Source organism: Stenella coeruleoalba (assembly GCF_951394435.1).
Source record: "Stenella coeruleoalba genome assembly, chromosome: 8".
NCBI classification, from domain to species: Eukaryota; Metazoa; Chordata; class Mammalia; order Artiodactyla; family Delphinidae; genus Stenella; species Stenella coeruleoalba.
The window spans coordinates 24,776,212-24,799,315 of NC_137154.1; the positions used below are offsets into that span (position 1 = coordinate 24,776,212).

Sequence of the window (23,104 nt, forward strand, 5' to 3'; positions counted from 1 at the left end):
CGAAGCAAGATGAACTACAATCCTGCAGCCTGTGGAACAAAAACCACATTCACAGAAAGAGAGACAACATGAAAAGGCAGAGGGCTATGTATCAGATGAAGGAACAAGATAAAACCCCAGAAAAACAACTAAATGAAGTGGAGACAGGCAACCTTTCAGAAAAAGAATTCACAATAATGATAGTGAAGATGATACAGGACCTCAGAAAAAGAATGGAGGCAAAGATCGAGAAGATGCAAGAAATGTTTAACAAAGACCTAGAAAAATTAAAGAACAAACAAACAGAGATGAACAATACAATAACTGAAATGAAAAATACAATAACAAATGAAAAATACACTAGAAGGAATCAACAGCAGAATAACTGAGGCAGAAGAAGGGATAAGTGACCTGGAAGACAGAATGGTGGAATTCACTGCCACAGAACAGAATAAAGAAAAAAGAATGAAAAGAAATGAAGACAGCCTAAGAGACCTCTGGGACAACATTAAATGCAACAACATTTGCATTATAGGGGTCCCAGAAGGAGACGAGAGAGAGAAAGGACCCGAGAAAATATTTGAAGAGATTATAGTCGAAATCTTCCCTAACATGGGAAAGGAAATAGCCACCCAAGTCCAGGAAGTGCAGAGAGAACCAGGCAGGATAAACCCAAGGAGAAACACGACAAGACACATAGTAATCAAATTGACAAAAATTAAAGACAAAAATTATTGAAAGCAACAAAGGAAAAATGGCAAATAACATACAAGGGAACTCCCATAAGGTTAACAGTTGATTTCTCAGCAGAAACTCTACAAGCCAGAAGGGAGTGGCATGGTATATTTAAAGTGATGAAAGGGAAGAATGTACAACCAAGATTACTCTAGCCGGCAAGGATCTCATTCAGATTCGACAGAGAAATCAAAAGCTTTACAGACAAGCAAAAGCTAAGAGAATTCAGCACCACCAAACCAGCTCTACAACAAATGCTAAAGGAACTTCTCTAAGTGGGAAACACAAGAGAAGAAAAGAACCTACAAAAACAAACCCAAAACAATTAAGAAAATGGTAATAGGAACATACATATCGATAATTACCTTAAATGTGAATGGATTAAATGTTCCAACCAAAAGACACAGGCTTGCTGAATGCACACAAAAACAAAACCCATATATATGCTGTCTACAAGAGACCCACCTCAGACCTACGGACACATACAGACTGAAAGTGAGGGGATGGAAAAAGAATTCCATGCAAATGGAAATCAGAAGAAAGCTGGAGTAGCAATACTCATATCAGATAAAATAGACTTTAAAATAAAGAATGTTACAAGAGACAAGGAAGGACACTACATAATGATCAAGGGATCAATCCAAGAAGAAGATATAACAATTATAAATATATATGCACACAACATAGGAGCACCTCAATACATAAGGCAACTGCTAACAGCTATAAAAGAGGAAATCGACAGTAACACAATAATAGTGGGGGACGTTAACACCTCACTTACACCAAAGACAGATCATCCAAACAGAAAATTAATAAGGAAACACAAGCTTTAAATGACACAACAGACCAGATAGATTTAATTGATATTTATAGGACATTCCATCCAAAAACAGCAGATTACACTTTCTTCTCAAGTGCACACGGAACCTTCTACAGGATAGATCACATCCTGGGTCACAAATTAAGCCTCAGAAAATTTAAGAAAATTGAAATCATATCAAGCATCTTTTCTGACCACGACGCTATGTGATTAGAAATCAATTACAGGGAAGAAAACGTAAAAACACAAACACATGGAGGCTAAACAATACGTTACCAAATAACCAAGAGATCACTGAAGAAATCAAAAAGGAAATAAAAAATACCTAGAGAAAAATTACAGTGAAAACACGACAATCCAAAACCTATGGGATGCAGCAAAAGCAGTTCTGAGAAGGAAGTTTAGAGCAATACAAGCCTACCTCAAGAAACAACAAAAATCTCAAATAAACAATCTAAGCTTACACTTAAAGGAACAAGAGAAAGAAGAACAAACAAAACTCAAAGTTAGTAGAAGGAAAGAAATCATAAAGATCAGAGGAGAAATAAATGAAATAGTAACAAAGAAAACAATAGCAAAGATCAATACAACTAAAACCTGGTTCTGTGAGAAGATAAACAAAATTGATAAACCATTAGCCAGACTCATCAAGAAAAGGAGGGAGAGGACTCAAATCAATAAACTTAGAAATGAAAAAGGAGAAGTTACAACAGACACCGCAGAAATACAAAGCATCCTAAGAGACTACTACAAGCAACTGAATGGCAACAAAATGGACAACCTGGAAAAAATGGACAAATTGTTAGAAAGGTATAACCTTCCAAGACTGAACCAGGAAGAAATAGAAAATATGAACAGCCCCATCACAAGTAATGAAACTGAAACTGTGATTAAAAATCTTCCAACAAACAAAAGCCCAGGACCAGATGGCTTCACAGGTGAATTCTATCAAACATTTAGAGAAGAGCTAACACCCATCCTTCTCAAACTCTTTCAAAAAATTGTGGAGGAAGGAACACTCCCAAACTCATTCTATGAGGCCACCATCACCCTGATACCAAAACCAGACAAAGATACTACAAAAAAAGAAAATTACAGACCAATATCACTGCTGAATATAGATGCAAAAATCCTCAACAAAATACTAGCAAACAGAATCCAATAACACATTAAAAGGATCATACACCATGATCAAGTGGGATTTATCCCAGAGATGCAAGGATTCTTCAATATACGCAAATCAATCAAAGTGATACACCATATTAACAAACTGAAAAATAGAAACCATATGATCATCTCAATACATGCAGAAAAGCTTTTGACAAAATTTAACACCCATTTATGATAAAAACTCTCCAGAAAGTTGGGCATAGAGGGAACCTACCTCAACATAATAAAGGCCATATATGACAAACCCACAGCAAACATCATTCTCAATGGTGAAAAGCTGAAAGCATTTCCTCTAAGATCAGGAACAAGACAAAGATGCCCACTCTTGCCACTATTATTCAACATGGTTTTGGAAGTCCTAGCCACAGCAATCAGAGAAGAAAAAGAAATAAAAGGAATCCAGGGCTTCCCTGGTGGCACAGTGGTTGAGAATCTGCCTGCCAATTCAGGGGACACGGGTTCGAGCCCTGGTCTGGGAAGATCCCACATGCCACAGAGCAAGTGGGCCCGTGAGCCACACCTACTGAGCCTGCGCGTCTGGAGCCTGTGCTCCGCAACGAGAGAGGCCGCGACAGTGAGAGGCCCGTGCGCCGTGATGAAGAGTGGTCCCCACTCGCCGCAACTAGAGAAAACCCTCGCACAGAAACAAAGACCCAACACAGTCAAATAAATAAACAAATAAATTTATTTAAAAGGAATCCAAATCGGAAAAGAAGTAAAGCTGTCACTGTTTGCAGATGACATGATACTATACAAAGAGAATCCTAATGATGCCACCAGAAAACTACTAGAGCTAATCAATGAATTTGGTAAAGTTGCAGGACACAAAATGAATGCACAGAAATCTCCTGCATTCCTTTACACTAATAATGAAAAATCTGAAAGAGAAATTAAGCAAACACTCCCATTTACCACTGCAACAAAAAGAATAAAATACCTAGGAATAAACCCACCTAGGGAGACAAAAGAACTGTATGCAGAAAACTATAAGACACTGATGAAACAAATTAAAGATGATACAAACAGATGGGGGGATATACCATGTTCTTGGATTGGAAGCATCAATATTGTGAGAATGACTATACTCCCAAAGCAATCTACAGATTCAATGCAATCCCTAACAAATTACCAATGGCATTTTTTACAGAACTAGAACAAAAAAAATCTTAAAATTTGTATGGAGACACAAAAGACCCTGAATAGCCAAAGCAGTCTTGAGGGAAAAAAACCAAGCTGGAGGAATCAGACTCCCTGACTTCAGACTATACTACAAAGCTACAGTAATCAAGACAATATGGTACTGGCACAAAAACAGAAATATAGATCAATGGAACAAGATAGAAAGCCCAGAGATAAACCCACACACCTATGGTCAACTAATCTATGACAAAAGAGGCAAGGATATACAATGGAGAAAAGACAGTCTCTTCAATAATTGGTGCTGGGAAAACTGGACAGCTACATGTAAAAGAATGAAATTAGAACACTCCCTAACACCATACACAAAAATAAACTCAAAATGGATTAAAGACCTAAATATAAGGCCAGACACTATAAGACTCTTAGAGGAAAATATAGGAAGAACAGTGTTTGACATAAATCACAGCAAGATCTTTTTTGATCCACTTCCTAGAGTAATGGAAATAAAAACAAAAATAAACAAATGGGACCTAATGAAACTTAAAAGCTTTTGCACAGCAAAGGAAACTATGAACAAGATGAAAAGACAACCCTCAGAATGGAAGAAAGTATTTGCAAATGAATCAATGGACAAAGGATTAACCTCCAAATATATAAATAGCTCATGCAGCTCAATATTAAAGAATAAACAACCGAATCCAAAAATGGGCAGAAGACCTAAACAGAGATTTCTCCAAAGAAGACATACAGATGGCCAAGAAACACATGAAAAGCTGTTCAACATCACTAATTATTAGAGAAATGCAAATCAAAACCACAATGAGGCATCATCTCACACCAGTTAGAATGGGCATCATCAGAAAATCTACAAACAACAAATGCTGGAGAGGGTGTGGAGAAAAGGGAACCCTCTTGCACTGTTGGTGGGAATGTAAATTGATACAGCCACTATGGAGAACAGTATGGAGGTTCCTTAAAAAACTAAAACTAGAATTACCAGGTGACCCAGCAATCCCACTACTGGGCATATACCCTGAGAAAACCATAATTCAAAAAGACACATGCACCCCAATGTTCATTGCAGCACTATTTACAATAGCCAGGTCATGGAAGCAACCTAAATGCCCATCGACAGACGAATGGATAAAGAAGATGTGGTACATATATACAATGGAATATTACTCAGCCATAAAAAGGAACGAAATTGGGTCATTTGCAGAGACGTGGATGGATCTAGAGACTGTCATACAGAGTGAAGTAAGTCAGAAAGAGAAAAACAAATATCGTATATTAACACATATATGTGGAACCTAGAAAAATAGTACAGATGAACCGGTTTGCAGGGCAGAAATAGAGACATAGATGTAGAAAAGAAACGTATGGACACCAAGGGGGGAAAGTGGCAGGGGGTGGTGGTGGTCGTGTGATGAATTGGGAGATTGGGATCGACACATATACACTAACATGTATAAAATGGATAACCAATAAGAACCTGCTGTATTAAAAATAAATAAAATAAAATTCAAAAGAAAAAAAAAAAAGGAGCTGGTCCCTCTGGTGTTTCCTAATCTGGCAGAAATGACTTGCAAATGTTGGCCTGGCTTCAAGATCCCCAGACCCAGTAGGAAGCATGACGTGTTTCCAACTGAATGACCTGTTCACTGCTGAGCTAATGGATTCTTTTGCCAGGAGTGATTCAGGACTTTTGGAACATCAAGATTCAGAAAACGAATGCATGCATTGTTTAAAACTAAGACTCTTATTTTTTACTTTATCTGCTGGTCCAGTTTTGGCTTGTGTGGGTTATCCATGCAAGAATTTTGTTGAGACCTGACATCTTATAGAGATCAGAAATACTGGGCATATATTACGTTATGAGAAGACAGATATACAGTGTTGTGAGGGCACATGCAGGTCGTATTGTGGTGGTTAAGGGGATGGGCTCTGGAGTCGGGTAAACTTATTATGTAACTGCTTGGAGCCTTGGTTTCCCATCTGTACAACGGACATGATGAGAGTACCTACCTGACTGGTGACTGCCAATTCAATGAGATTATACCCGTAAAAAGACTAGAATAGTGCCTGGTCTCGTGTGCGCAGTCAGGACATGATAGCAAATACTTCTCATGGGATTAAAAGGCTCAGGAGGAGATACAAGAAACAATTTCATTCTCAGCATCAACAGTCTAAATTCCTAAAATTGTTCCCTAGGTGATCATCTTCTCTAAAGGAAACATATTTGCTTATGTTTTTGTGATCACACACACTTTTCAAAGAGTTGTATATTTTAAAATATCTATTGAAATGAAGTGTGCTTCCCCTAAAGTAATCTGTAATTGGAATATTTATACATGTTTGTGAGAGGTGAGCAACCGCCTTTAAAAAATCGTCCCTCTCCTACTGTTCTACACAACATTCCAGGAGTATTGGGTGAGTACTGCAAGTCCTGGCAAAGTGGTAAAAAAAAACCTGCAGTGTTCTCTTTTCAAGACTAATAGGGAAACCTCTGGCCTATTTCCTCAAACTGTAAAAATGTCTGTGTCTAGAACCTCACAAGAAATCTATTAATACAAATCTTGAAATAAATTAAGAATCCTATCATACCTCAGCAGAATAGTCCCGAGCAGAAGAAGAAGTTCCCCAAACTACAAGCATCCAGGAAGAATACTCACTGTTAGTAGGGAGAGATTAATTGGAAATTTCAAACGCCTTATTTTTAACCACAGGCTGATTATCAAATTGATGATCAAGTTTAGTATAAGAAATATTTGTATGGGGAGAAAATTTAACATTGAATAATTTAATCTGGAGGAGAAAAAAAGATTTTCCCAAAGCATCTGGAATTTTACAAAACTAAACCATCAAACTGTTTTCTATAAAAAAGGAAAGAGAAATAAAAGATAAGGGTATCATCACCAACACAAATATCAAGTTTAAATGTAAGGAAGGTAATTAGAGTTCAAATTAGGTGTAATATCTCTGCTTTTAATTGGACCATTAAAAAATCCCACTTTAAGTTTTTGTGGCAAACAATGACCAGTCCTGAGGGTGTAGAAATCCAACTACATGTGACGGGATGTAAACAACGTGAGAGGAGGCACCACATGGTAAGTCATCATCTGGGGACGTTTGATGGGATTAGAAGCATTTTTACAGCCTGGAGCATCCTTGCACATAAGCATGTGCTTCATCATATGCAATCACCAAATCGCTCTGTTGGAAATCTCATTGTTTCCATGGCATATTGAGGAGTTATGAAATCAGGAACAAATCCAACTTCTCAACGGTGCTATGGATTAAAAGAAGCCTATGTTCAAATGAATTCTAACCCACAGCCATAGTTCCTACTGAGTTTGTAAGGACAAAGGGAAAAAAAATTAAGGGCATTTAGAATTGCTGTTGAGTTTAAGATCAATAACGTACTATTCATATAATGGTTGAATTTAGACACTGAGCTCCTTTGAGCAATAATTTGTTACTCTGACACATTCCAATTAGTCTTACTTTGCAAAACAGGTAATAAATAATAAAAAAGAAACCATTTTAGTGCATTTTAAAATTCCACTAATATGCAGTAAACTGAAACATTATAGGATGCTCTCTCCCCTCTGCATTCAGGACAAAGCAAAGCTGTATTCAGCTCGGCCCACCAGAGACTTACATCGTATCCGCTGTTACGGATTCCACGCCGAGGTCGCTCCCGAGTCACCAGAAGGTCCATCTCCGTCTCCCCCGGACTCGGGCTGTTCAGAGATTGCCGACTCCGGTAGACAGAGTTCTTCATCTGTTGCCTGAAGAAAATTCAACAACTGTTATGATGCAGCAAATGCCCTGACAGATGGAATTCTCCACTGATCCAAACTACAGGCAACCAATGAAGGGTTTGGATTTGCTTCACGAATCTCAGAATTGATGGTATTTGTTCCCTGGCCATCAGGGGCTGTAGAAAGAGTAGAATAAAGAATTTTCTTCCAGATGCTATAACCATTTGGCTGAATTGTAAATGCTCTTTTGTATGGAAACTAGGTAACTATAATCAATTGCAACACTGCAACCTCATCTAAAATTCTGCTGATGGCAAGGCCAGGGACTCTCCCTTGACCCTCTAGGACAGCTAATGCTGGAAGAACAAACTTGCTTTTGTTAGCTTTGTTGACTTGGCAGCCTCCCATTCCTTTTCATCTTTCTGATTTCACATGCAGGGTTCCATGATGCGTTAACAAACGCTGTGGCTAATGAGCTTCTCAAACACAAGTGTTGATAGATTTTCTTTTCTACCTTTACCACAGTGGATTCCCTTCTGGGCTAAGGAGCTATAAACCAAAAGGCAATTTGGGGCCCATCCATCCATCCATTCATCATTCAGTATTTACTGAGTGGCTACTATGTACCAGGCACTGTGGAAGATGATGAAGATTCACAGTGAGCAGGACAGACATGGCCCCACTCTCCTGAGCTTACATTCTAATAAGGGAGACAGACAATTCGCATGATAATTTCCAAGAGAAATAAGGGCTAGGAAGAAAAATGAGGTGATGTGACAGATGGCGATAGGATGAGGGATGACTTTAGATAGGACGGTCAGGGAAGACCTCTCTGGAGAGGTGACATTTTGACAGACACCTTAACAGAGCCAGCCACATGCCAATCTAGGCATAGAGCATTTCAGGCCCAGGGAGTAGCATGTTCAGAAGCTCCACTCAGCTCCCACTAGGAAATGCATCATCACTGTCTTGTTTCCACTTGTCATTAGAGGAATTTTTTGAGGAGGGGGAAAGAAACAGTAACATAGTGAGGGCTGTGGCTGTGCTTTTCTTCTTGCACAAGAGTCAATTCTTAGTAGCAGGGACTTTCACAGGATCCTGCAGGGTTCATCACACAAAGGTGGGATAAAATCACTGGCTACTTCCCTCTCATCCAACAGTAAGTTTCTCTCTGTAAATAACTTGCATTTCAGAGCATCTGCCTTCAGAGAACTCCCCAAACACCACCTATTTTGTGTCTCGGTTCTAAGATTCTATCCATTCGTTGGTTGAAGGAAAAGAGGTTGCATTATTTATTCCCAGCGACTATGGAAGAAACCTGGGACATATAGATACCTTTTCATGATCCCACACCCAGTTTGTCACAGCATGACACTCACACACTGTTAGTCTAGAACAGACATTAGAACTCCCAAGGCAAGACACTACTCTTGCAATTAGTCTAGGGAATAAAACACACTATTAGACCGACTCCCTCACCATGAGGAGCTTATACCTGTTTAGAGAGCCTCTGTGGTCTTTGCTTCCCTGGCATCCAGGACAACCCTCTTTAGGTAAGAGCACTAGGATGTTCTTTGGGGGCCAGCTTTCCTCCAGGGATAGGCATGTGACTCAGGCTGGACAGTCATAGCATCACAGCCCCATGGCCATAACAGCTGGTCAGAGGGTGGGCACTTGAGTTAGTCAAATGAGACCAAGTCTCAAGGCTTTTGCTACAGCAACCAGCAAAGAGGCATTCTCTGGGCATTGAGGTTTCTAAGAAGATAGGATATAAGCCTAGAGTTGTTGGTAACCAGTTTGCCACTCTGAGGTAAAAGCCTGCCTGAAAACCGGCCAGCAAAGAGTGAAGAAACAGCAAGGTAAACATGGAAGACATTCTATGACCTCTTAGATCTAGCCACTCCTGAAGCTTTGGCCTGTTCAATGGTAAATTCCCCTTTTATTTAACCAGTTTGTGTTGGTTTTCCATCATTTACATCCCAAAGAATCCTGACTAATATAGGAGCTTACCACCTAGTGTTATCAAACGTGCCCTGTAGTTATCTGCAATTAGAGGCTTCCTTTAGGAAAGAAGCACAGCCTCGTGAAACAGAATCTGTTCTGAGTGATTCACATGTTAAGGCAGATCCCAAAGAATTCTTACCCTTGACTTAATTACAAATCATTTTTGGAAGAAGCAGACTTCACAACTGTCCTGAGATTGCCAATTACTAATAAAGGTGATGGAGGAGTAAATACTAGGATTAGCAATTGTCATTTAAGTCGTTTATTTTGAAGTATTAGAAATACAATAGTGAGATTGTGTAAGCCCCTTCAAGAACCATGAACGGGGGTGAGCCCTTAGACACTGGCATACACCCCAGTCTCCTTTTCCGTCAAAGACAATGTTCTTTTATATACAGTTTAAAGACTGCTGTTTGACATGGATCTCAATTGACCAGATCACCAATGTGTGCCTGATGTGTAAGCAACTACTTCGAGATAAATTAGGCTTTCAGGTAGAGAAATTACTTGTTTTAATCAAATAAGAGTTCCCTTAGGTATATTCATTTCCTATTGGTATTTTTGCTATACTTTAAAAGTTAACAAATTTTGAAACTTGCAAACTTGAGATATAAGCTTTTTAACCTTTGAAAATACTGCTGGGAGGATAATGACAAATATTATTTGGATTTTTTTGGAGCCTGGGATTAACCACTATAGTTTAAGAATGTAGTTTCCAAACTGTGTTCTACAGAACCCTAGGGTTCCATAAAGATGGACTAGAGCCACTGAGAAGGAGGAAGACGCCCTGCTTCTATCAGAGAAACTCTGTCTTTATAGGTTATTGCCTTAGGTTGGGTTCCCCCAGAAGCAAGCTCTGTGATGATCTGAGTAGAAGTAGAAGTGGTTTGTTTGGGAGAGGGTTCCAGGAAGCACAAGTTGGGAAGTGGGCAAATGAGAGAGGGAAGGAAAGGAGGCCAATAAAGGATATGATCCAGAGCAGATCAGTGTTTTGGGCATCGGGGGCTCAAACTCACTAGAGGAGTGTGAGAGACACATGTTTTAAAATGTAGGTTTCGGGCTTCCCTGGTGGCGCAGTGGTTGAGAGTCCGCCTGCCGATGCAGGGGACACGGGTTCGTGCCCTGGTCCGGGAAGATCCCACATACCGCAGAGCGGCTAGGCCCGTGAGCCATGGTCGCTGAGCCTGCGCGTCTGGAGCCTGTGCTCCGCAACGGGAGAGGCCACGACAGTGAGAGGCCCGCGTACCGCGAAAAATAATAATAATAATAAAAATAAAATAAAATAAAATGTAGGTTTCATTATTATTCAGGTATGGTAAAACCAACAGATCAGGGGATGACTGCCATTGAAAAGATAGCTCGTATATTCACAGATCTCAAGAGGAAAGGGCATGCCACACTATGGAGGGCCACATGGAAAGCACAAAGGTCAGTCACAAGGCAGTGGGAGTGTGGGGAAAATGTGGGCAGGAGCCTTTATTGTGGCTTTCATGGGAAAGAACTGGCAAGGCAGGGTAAGCAGGCTTAGGACTGGCTCACTTGAAAGATTCTGGCAGACTCTGGGACATGGGAGCTGTCCCTGTTTGTCTGGTACCCGGCCAGGGTGATTCGGGCAGGGACGCTGGGGGCTCAGATTGCAAAAGCCCTGTGTGCAAGAGGCAGCTGGAGTCTGGGCTCCAGCTTGTTTGGTTTGTGTCTAACAAGTGCACTTGCACGTGAGACTTACTATCCCTAAGAAAAGTCTAGCCAGCCCTGGGAGGGGCAGTTTCTCCAGGGGCAAGGTCCCAGATGTCAAATCATCAAACATAGAAACCAGACAACGTGGTTATTACAACAGTGTATAGTTCTTCTGCCAGGGGTCTTTATCCATCAGTTCCCATCTGTCAGTGACTACAGCTGCTCCAGAGCACATTAAGTACCTGACACTTCTGGTCGGGGGCTCATGTCAGAGTCACAGATGAAGGATGCTGCTGGCCTATAGGGGGGCTGAGGGGACATGTAGGGGGCCTCTGACAGCACCTGCCTCAGTTATATTACATACTCTGTGTCTCTGGGTAAGAGTTTATAAAATAAAAAGGGGGGTGTGCTCTGACTTTTAAAAAAAAGCTGTGAAAACTCTTTTTTTTTTTTTTTTGCGGTACATGGGCCTCTCACTGTTGGGGCCTCTCACTGTTGTGTCCTCTCCTGTTGCGGAGCACAGTCTCCGGACGTGCAGGCTCAGCGGCCATGGCTCATGGGCCCAGCCGCTCCGCGGCATGTGGGATCTTCCCGGACCAGGGCACGAACCCGTGTCCCCTACATTGGCAGGTGGACTCTCAACCACTGCGCCAGCAGGGAAGCCCTGTGAAAACTCTTTTAAAGGGTATCAGGATGAGTCATCATTTGGAATCTAAACTTTGTCTTTCCTTTATTTAGGTCTCAGGGTAAGATTCTGGTTATTGATGCGACCTCTGGCCTAGAGAATGAGTCCCTTACTTGTGCCTTGCAGGGGCTAGGTCACTGAGAGCAGAACCTCTAACAAGTTGAACTGTGAACAGTAATTAACGGGCAAGTCTAACCTGTGATAACAGGTAACACACACAGCAGGTAGCAGTGGACAGTGCCTGGAGTCAACAGTGGGGTGTGACAAAAATAGCACCCGAGGGGCTTCCCTGGTGGCACAGTGGTTAAGAACCCACCTGCCAACGCAGGTGACACATGTTTGAGCCCTGGTCCGGGAAGATCCCACATGCTGCAGAGCAACTAAGCCCGTGTGCCACAACTACGGACGCTGCGTTCTAGAGCCCATGAGCCACAACTACTGAGCCCGTGGGCCACAACTACTGAAGCCCATGCACCTAGAGCCCGTGCTCCACAACAAGAGAAGCCACCGCAATGAGAAGCCTGTGCACCGCAACGAAGAGTAGCCCCCGCTCACCACAAGTAGAGGAAGCCCACACGCAGCAACGAAGACCCAACGCAGCCAAAAATTAATTAAAAATTAATTTTTTTTAAAAAGCTTAAAAAAAAAAGAATAGCACCCAAGAGCTTACTGAGCCTCTGTTTCTCTCCTTTTCTCTATTAATCTTTCTCTTCTCGTCCCAGTCTCTTGCTGACCCCATCTCCTTTCCTACCCCCCACCTCACCTGATTTGTTGTTATCTCTATTTTTCCCTTAACTGGTCAAACATTTTAATTAAATCATTTCTTCAACAGACATTTCCTAAAAATTACCTTTATCATTCCAGCATCAGCAGGCCATCAAAGGGCCTTCAGAATCTGGCCTGACCTTTCGTTAGGCAGTGGAGACGCACCTCTCCAGAAAAAAGTTTTGCTCATTCTCCTTATAAAACACCTTAACGGAAAGTTTCATTTCTCAAAAATTTCCAAACTCAGTTCCTCTTCCTTGTACAGGGCTTTTGATTCATTTCCCAAGTATCAGCAGGAAACCCAGCAAAAAAACTCCCTGCCCTCGTCTATAAAAGACCCCTGAAGTAAAAAGACCCAAAGTATAAAGTGGAAGCTAAAGAAGTCCCAGCCTCCCAATAACATCTACATATGTTCTTCTCTTGTTTTCCTACAGTTATCAACTTGGTGGCACACACATTGTGATCCCATCACAGTATGATTTTAGATCAACAGCTTGGTATCCCCACCAAGCCTAATGAGAAGGCTGGTAAATGAAACACTGGCTTAGAATTCTCCCCTTTCATTATTAAAAATAAATTATGGTGATTCCATGCATAAAATATAGCAGCTTGATTTTATGGCTTCCATCTAAGCCTGCCACATAGTCATTTTGGCTTTGAATAAATACCCACTCAGGCCAGGAACCATCCTGTCCTCCCCGGGGACCTCTGAAGAGGGTACGTCTGCCAAGGCTACAGGACGGGTTGGAGCACTGGCAGCTCAAAGTCAAGGGGCCACTGCCAAGGAGTATTTGAAAGAGAGGTTCTCAAATCATGAAAATGCTTTTGGGGAAATGCCTCAGAGGGAAGGCAAAGAAGAAAGGCGGGCCTATCTAGCTTTGCTCACCTCTACCCCTTTTCCCAGCAGGTGAGGCCACCCCCTGCTGAATTAGCCGCAAAGCTTGGAGAGATGCCAATTCCAACCACCAGGCCTACCCATCTCTTGCTAGGCCAGGCCCACCTTTTCGACTGTCACAGCAGCTCACATTTCAAACACCCATTGCACTTGTGAGCAATGAACTTTTGGGGTGGTGATCTTTCTCTCCCATCAGACCTTAAGTTCCACAAGAGCAGTGATTGGGCTGTCTTGTCCACCATAAAATTTGGAATGAATTGAATGATTGAACATGTGACCATGACAGTATCCAGGATCATGCGTGGTGCCCAATACAGAGCAGGTGACAATAAATGGCAAGTGAATGAACAAGTCTATGAATGAAAGAGGAACTCGGCATGGAGATTGCAGTAGCGGTGCAGTAAATACTTACTGAAGCTGAATGAAAAGGTGAGGCATGCGTTCTGTTTTTCTTATGCAAGAGCCACTAAAATAATTGACGAATACACTGTCCCTTGATCTGGAAGTTGCATAACAAGGTGGGTGATAACTATATCTGAACCCAGCTCTGAAACAGCTACAGGTTTGAAAACATCATTCAGCTAAAGGACAATTATGGTTGTTTGCACAAGTATTTTTTTTTAACGGCTTCAGTTTTATTCTCTTCCAGACTCACTGTGGAACTCCCGTTCGTACAGACCAGTGTGGCCCAGACCAGCAGCCTGCAAAGACGATAGTCCTAAAGTAACAAACAGATCCAGAGACCCAGACTGTATTGCCCGAGGCACACCCTGCCCTCATCCCACTAACAGTACAGCGACCTTCAGAGAATCCCTTAGGGACTGCACCTGTTTTTAGCCTCAGTGAACGGGGCACACATTTCTGGGTCTGGATCCAAAACGTGCTCGATTTCCTTTGGGGCTTTTTCATACATCTTTTTTCTTTCCATCTGAGCCTTGCCCGCCTCCACCGGAGGGAAGTCGTAGTAGCCCTTCCTCTTGGCTTTGAGGCGCAGCTTGTTCCGATAATGCTCGATGTCTGACTTCTGCTTCAGGGCTTTGTTCACCTGGGGAGAGAGACAGTCTCAGGCCCACACCTGACCAGGCACAGCCCACAGACAGGAAGCTTCATCAGACAGTCACAACTCCTGGAAAAGCCATCCTGGGCTTCACCTCTGGTCCTTTGAGCCAGCCAGACCCACCTGTGTCCCATGCCAAGACCAGCCCTCAAGAGTGGACCACAAACAGTGTGGAGCCTGGCGCTTGCCTAGGTCACCTGAGACCTTCCCGCAGGGCGCCCTTGCCCATCTGTTCGAGTCTACTCGGGTCTAGGCCCGACTCTGCAATTTTAGCTTTGTGGTGTGGGCCTTAGTCCCGCCTAAACCCTTTTGGTTCCCCTGTGTGGAAGACTCGGACTTGGCAACCCAGCTAGACTTGGGGTTCCGACTCTAGCTCCAGCCCTGAGCAGCCCAGTGGCCTCCCCTCGCGGTCTGGCTGGTGTCTGGATAAGACAGCCAGTTCCTGAAGGAGTAGAGTTGAGATGAATGGGGTGGGAAAGGGGAGCAGACACCCTGCTCCCAAGGTCTCCCCACTCTATCGACCTGCACTTGAGAGCTTATTCTTGTCAATCTATAGCTTTCTTGAAAGAAGCCTTGCATGGTCGCTATTGCCAACCAGTTCCTGCTCACCTGTCAAAGATACAAGCAGATGACTTTGCTAAATACGTAACAAATGATGAGGATGTTACTCCCACAAACAGAGCTGAATGGTGAAATCTGCCTGACACTGAACGATATGGAGAACCGTTAGTGCTGCTGGTAATCGGACTTGACTACATCTGTATGATCGTGTACACTGTAGAGAGCATTTTCACAGCTGTAATTTCAAGGGACAATCATGGAAAGTCTGGTAAGTGTGGGGATGACTTCCACCTGACAGATGAGGAAACTGAGGCCCCCAAACGGCTGATTTAGTAAAGTGCAGAGTTGGGACCCCTAGCAAACTAAGTAAGAGCTCTCCTTATAGAGTCTGTGATGTACAATCACTGGAGTGACTTAATGTGTGTGAAGTGAAGTCTTCTTAACCTTCATGACAACCCATAGGCAGGTTATTTCATTCCCCCTTGTACAGATGAGATTAAGGAGCTTTCTCACAGTCCCCACAGATAATCAGTGGTGGGGTCAGGGTTTGACCTTGGACAGCCCATGTCAGAGCTCTGAGTCTGCACAGTTAGCTACCATGTACACTGCCTCTCAGGATGAGAAGACGAGGAAGTACAGAAGGTCCAAAGTCTAAGCCCCTGGACTGGTAGATTCCACCCCAAGCATGGCTGAGGGCTGAGGTTGGTGTGGGCTTGCCAGAGTTGGGTCTTTCCATTGGGAAGATGTGCAAGGCAATGGTCATCTGGCAGTGCACTGGCGCTGGATACAGAGCTGGCAAAAAATCCATAGGCCCAGACTCTACCCCAGACCTACTGAATCCGAATCTCCAAGAGTGGGGCCTGGGCATCTGTAGTTTGAAAAAAGTCCCAGAGCTGACTCTGGTCCAGCACCTGGGTGAGAAACCTCTGGCACTGAGCATTGGTTTTCAAATTATATTCCATGGATTTGTGTCATTTTGGAAGGTCAGCTGAGAATCTTATGAGAATTAGGAGTCTTGCCCTCCAAAAGCCAATAGCTTCAGCAAGTCCAGGGACCTGGGTTAAGAACTGTTGCCCCAGAGCTCCAGGAGGGTCCTCAGGAGCCAGGAAAGTACGGAGGCAGCAAGAAGACAGCTAATGGGCTTCCCTGGTGGCGCAGTGGTTGAGAGTCCGCCTACCGATGCAGGGGACACGGGTTCGTGCCCCAGACCGGGAAGATCCCACATGCCGTGGAGCGGCTGGGCCCGTAAGCCATGGCTGCTGAGCCTGCGCGTCCGGAGCCTGTGCTCCGCAACGGGAGAGGCCACAACAGTGAGAGGCCCGCGTACCGCAAAAAAAAAAAAAAAAAAGAAGACAGCTAAGCTGTGGGGTCTGGTCCCCAACCAACAGAGCAGCCCTCCATGCTCCTGTTCGTGTTCTATATTAGACTGCTACAAAACAGCGTGTTTGAAGAAAGGATTAGGGGGTTCGAGAAGGCATAAAGTCCAATGGTCTTAGGGTCAGAAACTTGAGGCCCCCGGGACATGGCACAGGAGCTTCCTCACTGTTGCAGCCAATGCCAACGGGGCACAGAGGGAGGGAGGGGTACAGTTGTCTTACCCCCTTTGTGTCCCTCCTGGACTTGAAAGTCCCCCAGGTAGCAAGGACCCACAGCCTGGGATGCTGGGCTTCTGGCCAGTCGGGCCCATGAATCCCTGACTCACTGCCCATGCTGCTGACGATACTTTAGATTAAGCTCTTTTTCTTCTTAAGGCTCTTCTATTTGGATAATTAACTTAAAATCTGCTAGAACATCAAGACTCCAAAAACGAAGGCCGGCAGTACTCCCTTCTGCTGAGAGAATTGCTCCCCTCTTTCCCCCAGTTCCCCCCACTGTCACAGGTAAGCATAGGAGCAGGGTCCCCACTTGAGCCAAACTTACTTGCAAGTAACACAGGGGAAGAATCTCCTTTTAAAGTCAATCTCTGTCTCTCACTCATTCCCAACTCTTCATGAAATGTTCACCAGAGCTCAGTGGGTTAATATGCAAACACACTTGGGAGGATAATACCGTTGCTTTCAGTCGTTTGCATCTTAATGATGGAGCAGCATAAAGCTGTGGCTAAGGGTGTAGGTTCTGGGGACCAGATCAACTGCCTGGTTTAAATCCCAGCTCTGTCGTTCCCTAGCTACGTGACCCTGGGCACATTACTTAACTTCTCTGTGCCTCAGATTCGTTAGGTGAAGAGGCAGATAATACTACTGCCCTCGTAGGGCTGTTGTGAGGATTTGCATGAGTTCACACGCATGGCATGCTTGCAACGTGACCATCACTGAGAATGACTTTAAAATGTTATTATCGCTAATGTGGGTTGTTTGGGGTTCCTTTACATCTAAGAGTAAGGGAGAGGGAGCTTGACAGAGAGAAGGGGAAGGGGAATGAGTAGCTTTGGGAGCACAGAGCACTAAGGTGAGCAGACGTGGGTGGAGTGGGGCAGTGAGGGGGCTTTGGGCTGAGCAGCATGGGTGCAGCACTGTGGGAGTGGGTGTGCTGGGGCAGGGGCAAGATGAACAAAGGAAGGCAGACAGGCCACAGGCTGCACTGAAGTCTTAGAATGTCCCTGTTCCTTCCTCTTGCCCATGAGAGTTACTCTGGTTGCATCCTTTCTGGTTCCTGTTTCAGGAGGGAAAGAGGAAGGGGCAAGCCAGTTGCAAGAAGCAGCCTATAACAATGTAAACCAACACCTGGGGGGCTTTGAGGATCAGATACAGCACTAGCTGTGTCTGGCCAACAAGTTGTGGTGAGAGTGTGGTGTTTTATCAAAGCCCATTCGAGGATCCGTGCAGCTAGCTCCGGAGTCATGAGCCTGAGTAACTATAGCCCATCCTCTAAGATAAACTCCCAAATGCCCAGGATGTGGTTCAGTGTGCAAGCAGAGACTCCAGTCCTGACACTCCACACTGCTAGGTTATCCTAGCAATGAATTCATCCAGTGGTAAGATACGTATCAACCAACGTACGAAGCCCAAGGTTCACTAACACGAGGCTGCATCTTAGATGCTTTATTTTTACAGCATTTGAAGAAACAGACTGAGGGACATACTTTTTCTAACTCTTGCAAAGATCTCCCCAACCTGGGCCCTGATGATAGCTTTAGGTTGGTAGCATCTCACAAATCTTTAATTGTTCCCTCATTCTGCCTGCCACTGAGAAAACCAGTAAAGAGAAGAAGGTAGCATGACATCCTCTGAGCCAGGAATCCATTTCTGGAATCTCTCCTGAAACAACGTTCCAAGAGAAGTTCAAAGTCAGAGATGAAAGTTAACGTCATCAGTAATCAGACATATCAGTATCAAGTACTTCCTGATGCAATGCCCACGAAAGGCCACAACATTCCCATAGTTATGCCAAAACTTCATAACCTCAATCCAGTCATAAGAAAACATCAGACAAATCCAAATTGAGGGACATTCTACATGGTAACTGGCTTCAAAAGAGTAACGGTCATGAAAGACAAAATGGTCACAAAGAAGGAAACTGTCCCAAACTGGAGGAGACTCAGAAGACAACTAAATGCCATGTGGGATCCTGGACTGGATTCCAGAACAGGAGAAGGACATAAGCGGGAAAACCGGTGAAATTCAAATGAGATCTGCACATTAGTCAATAGTATTGTACCAATGTTATGTTCTTGGGTTGGATCATTATTCTATGGTTACAGAATATGTTAACAGTAGGGGTAGCAGGTAAAAAACTAGCTGGGTAACGGAATTCTCTGTCCTACTACAGCAACTCTTTTGTAAATCTAAAATTATTTTCAAAATAAAAACTTTTTAAAAGTCATGCATGAAAACTAAAACCAAAAATACCTGGTTTGAACAATGGGAGAGTAGTTTCCCAATCAACGGTGCACCTACTCAATCAGGTCATTCACAATGATCGTCAGAAAGACAACAGCAACACAGCAAGTGCTTAAGATACAAGATATAAAGTTGTCTGTCTATGATGAGATTCTAAAATATCATGCGCTTGATCAAAAGCGTGAAGGTGGAAAAAATGAAAACAGAGGATGTATTAGGGTAGTGAAGTTACAGTGATCTTTCTTACTTTCTGAACTTTGCTGTTATTATGTTTTCTTTAAAATAATATTTAAAAGAATTACCTATAATTCATAAAAGGAAAATTTATGGCTTTGAGGCTGTACTTTCTTCACTTATACAAGCTGCCCGTAAGAGGAGAAAGAGGAAAATTATAAGACAATCTGCCTCAAATGCCACAAGGCAGTAAATTACAGAGAACAGTTCAGGGCTCCTTTCCAATCCAAACGTCAGCAAGGTCTATTCCTTCGGCTACCAAAGTGTAACATGCATCCACTTCTGGACAGGGAAAATGCTCATCTGTTCTCCTGTGACAGGGTGATGGGCCTGGCAGAAAAAGGGAGTGGTAAGTTAGATTTAGCCGAGATCTGGAACCTGTCCCCAGGACATTCACATGGCTAAGCTGGGAATGAAAAGATCCAGGCATGGCAGCCATCACCTGGGCCCATACTGGGCAGAGGGTCTTAATGAAGAGCAGTTACCAGTGCATTAGTGATAACCTCAGAGGCCTCTAATCACTGGGCTTGCATGTCCAGTGGCAGAACTGTGTATAAGGAAAGATTCACTGGCTGTGATTGGCTTTAAGAAGATATACAGGTTCCCACGTTATAGGGCCAAAGGGCATAAAGTACACGATCAGTGAATCCTTGCTCATTAGCTGACTAATGATGATGATGACAGTAATAATAACGTACTTGTAGGCTAGGCACTGTTCTAAGTGCTTTACATGTATTAACTCATTTGATCCTCACAACAGTCCCATTGTACAGATGGAGATACTGAGGCACAGATAAATTAACCTGCCTAAGGTCACAAAGATAGTAAGTAGAAGAGGTGGGATTCACATTCTTGCAGCATGGCTGGAGAGTCCATACTCTTTCAAGCACAATGCTTTTTTTCACTAATGGGCCACAGGAAGTCAAAGAGAGGGAAGGAGCGAGCACTGGACAGGGAGCCAGGGGGCCTGAGCATCATACTGTTGCAATAACCTGCAGTGCAACTTTGAGCAAGCCACCTGAGCCCTCCGGCTTCAGTTGCTTTGTCTAAAAAGAATGAGGTTGGAATAGAAGTGCTCTATAAGTCCACAACCAGTTAAGTTCTTTTTAGTTTTATTTATTTATTTTTGGCCATGCCGTGCGGCCTGTGGGATCTTAGTTCCCCGACCAGGGATCAAACCTGGGCCCACGTCAGTGAAAGCACTGAGTCTTAACCACTGGACCACCAGGGAATTCCCAGTTAAATTATTTTTAAAGTTGATGAACCTCAACTCATCACACCTCCGGGCAGTTCGGTCTTTCTGTCCAGAAAACCAGAGGAGCTTCCTGAATCAGGTCTGTAACAGGCTTTTATACGTGGCCTCGATGGGGGACGCAGACAAACCACTAAGTGCGCTTACAATACACAGCTGCATGGGGCTGTCGCATTGTCCTCCGGGTGTGAGGGTAAAGAGACTTCAAAGCTTAGGCAATCTCCCTCCTGATGCAGGTAACCATAGCTGGGTATAAACTAATGAAGTGAAAAACCAACCTGACAGCTTAACAACAGAGAAAAATATATGAAAGTACGTGTGTGCGTGCATACATGTGTAATGTATTCACATGCAGGTTCCACATGCATGGCCTTAAAGGACCATAAACGTCTTCAGCCCACTGACCATTCTGCTGCAGGAGATGGAGAAATGGCAGATAATTTTTACCCAATTTACTCTCTTGCTCTCCCCTAAACTGCCTCTATCAATCTATCTATCTATCTCCATCCATCCATCCAACCACCCACCCACCCATCCATCTATCTGTTTTTCTTTGGTGGAATCATTATTCTCGTGTACATTAATCATTTTTTTCAGACTTAGGAAAATTGGTTAACATCATGATATCCATCGATATCCTCCTGGAAGCAGGCAAAGGGTTGTCTCAAGCTTGCTCAAAGGAGTAAAAGTCACTTCAAAGCCTAGATAGTGGGCCATATCCCGGTCTGGATCTCCTCCGGTCCCCTATCAATTCAAGTGCCTCTCACCACCACTGCAACAGACGTGCCATCCTGACCAGTTTAGTATCAAGAAAGACAGCAGGCTGTGTGGGTGACGTGCTGGGGAAGCAGGATTTCTGATGTTTCTCTTCACAACTACAGTTTTTAAAAAGTCCCCTTTGGGCTTTCTAATGAAGGTAGAAAATGCTCTGAAAACATCACTCAGCAAACTGGTTTGGGGTGACTTGTGTCCTGATTAGTTCTGCTGAGGCCCACGCATGCAGAGGTAAAAATGACCCCCAGAGCCCCGTACACCTGGATGCAACCTGCACCCAGGACCCCCAGGTGCTACTCCTTAGTCCGCATCCACGGAGGCCTGGCTGTACCCGCTCTCTCCTGCTCTGGTCCTCAGGTGCTCACCTCGCCGTTGAGTACGACCGGCTCCTGGCTCCTGTCCGAGGTGGGGTGCACCACGGGGAGGGCTGTGGGTTTTATTCCAATGAGCTGCACAGACCCAGAAGACGTGTCAAAGGGATCAGCAGCCGCCTTGCCAGAGCTGTCAAAGAGGACGGCTCCTTCCTCTTCGTCGCTCGCCGGCACTAAAGCACAACATAAACACATTGATTTTCTGGTGTGCGGAAGCTGCGCCACCGTGGGGGAATATATGAGAGGCTCACGGCCGAAGGATATGACTTTGCTCAAAATGACCTCAGGAACGACAGTGTCTGGTTCTGTGCCAATGGCTCACTCCTGCTCGTGGCTTTCTTTCTTTTTTTTTTTTTTTTTTAATTTAAGATCTACACTCTTCACCCCTCCATTGGTTTGAATTCAAAAAGTAAAAACCATTCCTTCAAAACTGTGACAGAACACACTTGAAAAAAAAAAAGTAAATTTGTTCTCTATGTTTGAGTCGGAGATGGGAAAAGTGCCATTTGGCCAAACCTGGCAACTATTCTTAAAATACGACAATCAAGAGAATAACAGCATTCAGTTTAGTCTCTGCCACCAAAGCTACCCATTTTGGCATCATGTGAAGGTCCCGAGTCTTCCCTGGTCAACCAGCCACAGTAATTGCTCCTGAAACTTTTTCTTTCTTTCTAAAGACTGCTTCTTCAATGACTAGGGTTTGGTTTCTGTCATGTGACTAAAACAAAAGAAAGTTAAGAAATAACCGCCCGAGAAACGAATTTAAAGCTACAGACGACTCCCCTAATTAAGTAGAGCGATTTCCACCTACACTCTGTTAAATTAATTCTCCCCTCTGACAGAGGATTCTGCTGTGATTGCTGCAAGACAGCCATCTGCCTGCGCTTCCACAGCTAAGCTGACGGAGGATGTTGGAGGGCCAGGGCTACCTTGCTGATTTACTTGTTCTTAAAGCACGTTCCCATTAAGTAACCATACGAATGACAGTTTATTGAGCATGGCTCGGCAAGAGATAAATTAAGCCTGTTCAAACAACCAAGCCAGCAGGCAATTTAGGAGCAAAATAGGTGTTATATGAAATATGAATGTAATAGAAGTGTATTCATCTTCCCTCCCGTCTCGAGAGATTGGGATGTCATTTAAATTATCGAGAAACATAGTTTGTACCATTCTGTCACTTATCATAATCACAGATGATTTGTCAAATTGAGCCAAGTAAATTGTTAGTTTGCAATGTGGCTAAAACACCTCAGAGTCTAACCATGGGTTATAATTGGAGGATTTTTGGGTTCTGTGGACTTATTTGTGAACAGCAGGCCACCAAGAAGCCAATGACAGAGGAAAATCTCTATTCAGATGTGTTACCAGATGCATATATCTTT

At 43.5% G+C, this 23,104-nt stretch overlaps 1 protein-coding gene across 3 annotated transcripts in view; it reads right to left on the reverse strand.

Annotated features, from left to right (window-relative positions):
• Positions 1–23,104, reverse strand: part of KIAA1549L (KIAA1549 like) — a gene marked incomplete at both ends in the record, with an annotated part of 282,138 nt that overhangs the window by 47,373 nt on the left and 211,661 nt on the right. For all 3 annotated transcript variants that reach the window (XM_079929928.1, XM_079929927.1, XM_079929926.1), the window contains 3 exons: positions 7,506–7,635; positions 14,462–14,679; positions 21,717–21,895. In XM_079929928.1, coding sequence (XP_079786054.1) covers positions 7,506–7,635; positions 14,462–14,679; positions 21,717–21,895 — 527 coding nt within the window. The remainder of the gene's footprint in view (positions 1–7,505; positions 7,636–14,461; positions 14,680–21,716; positions 21,896–23,104) is intronic.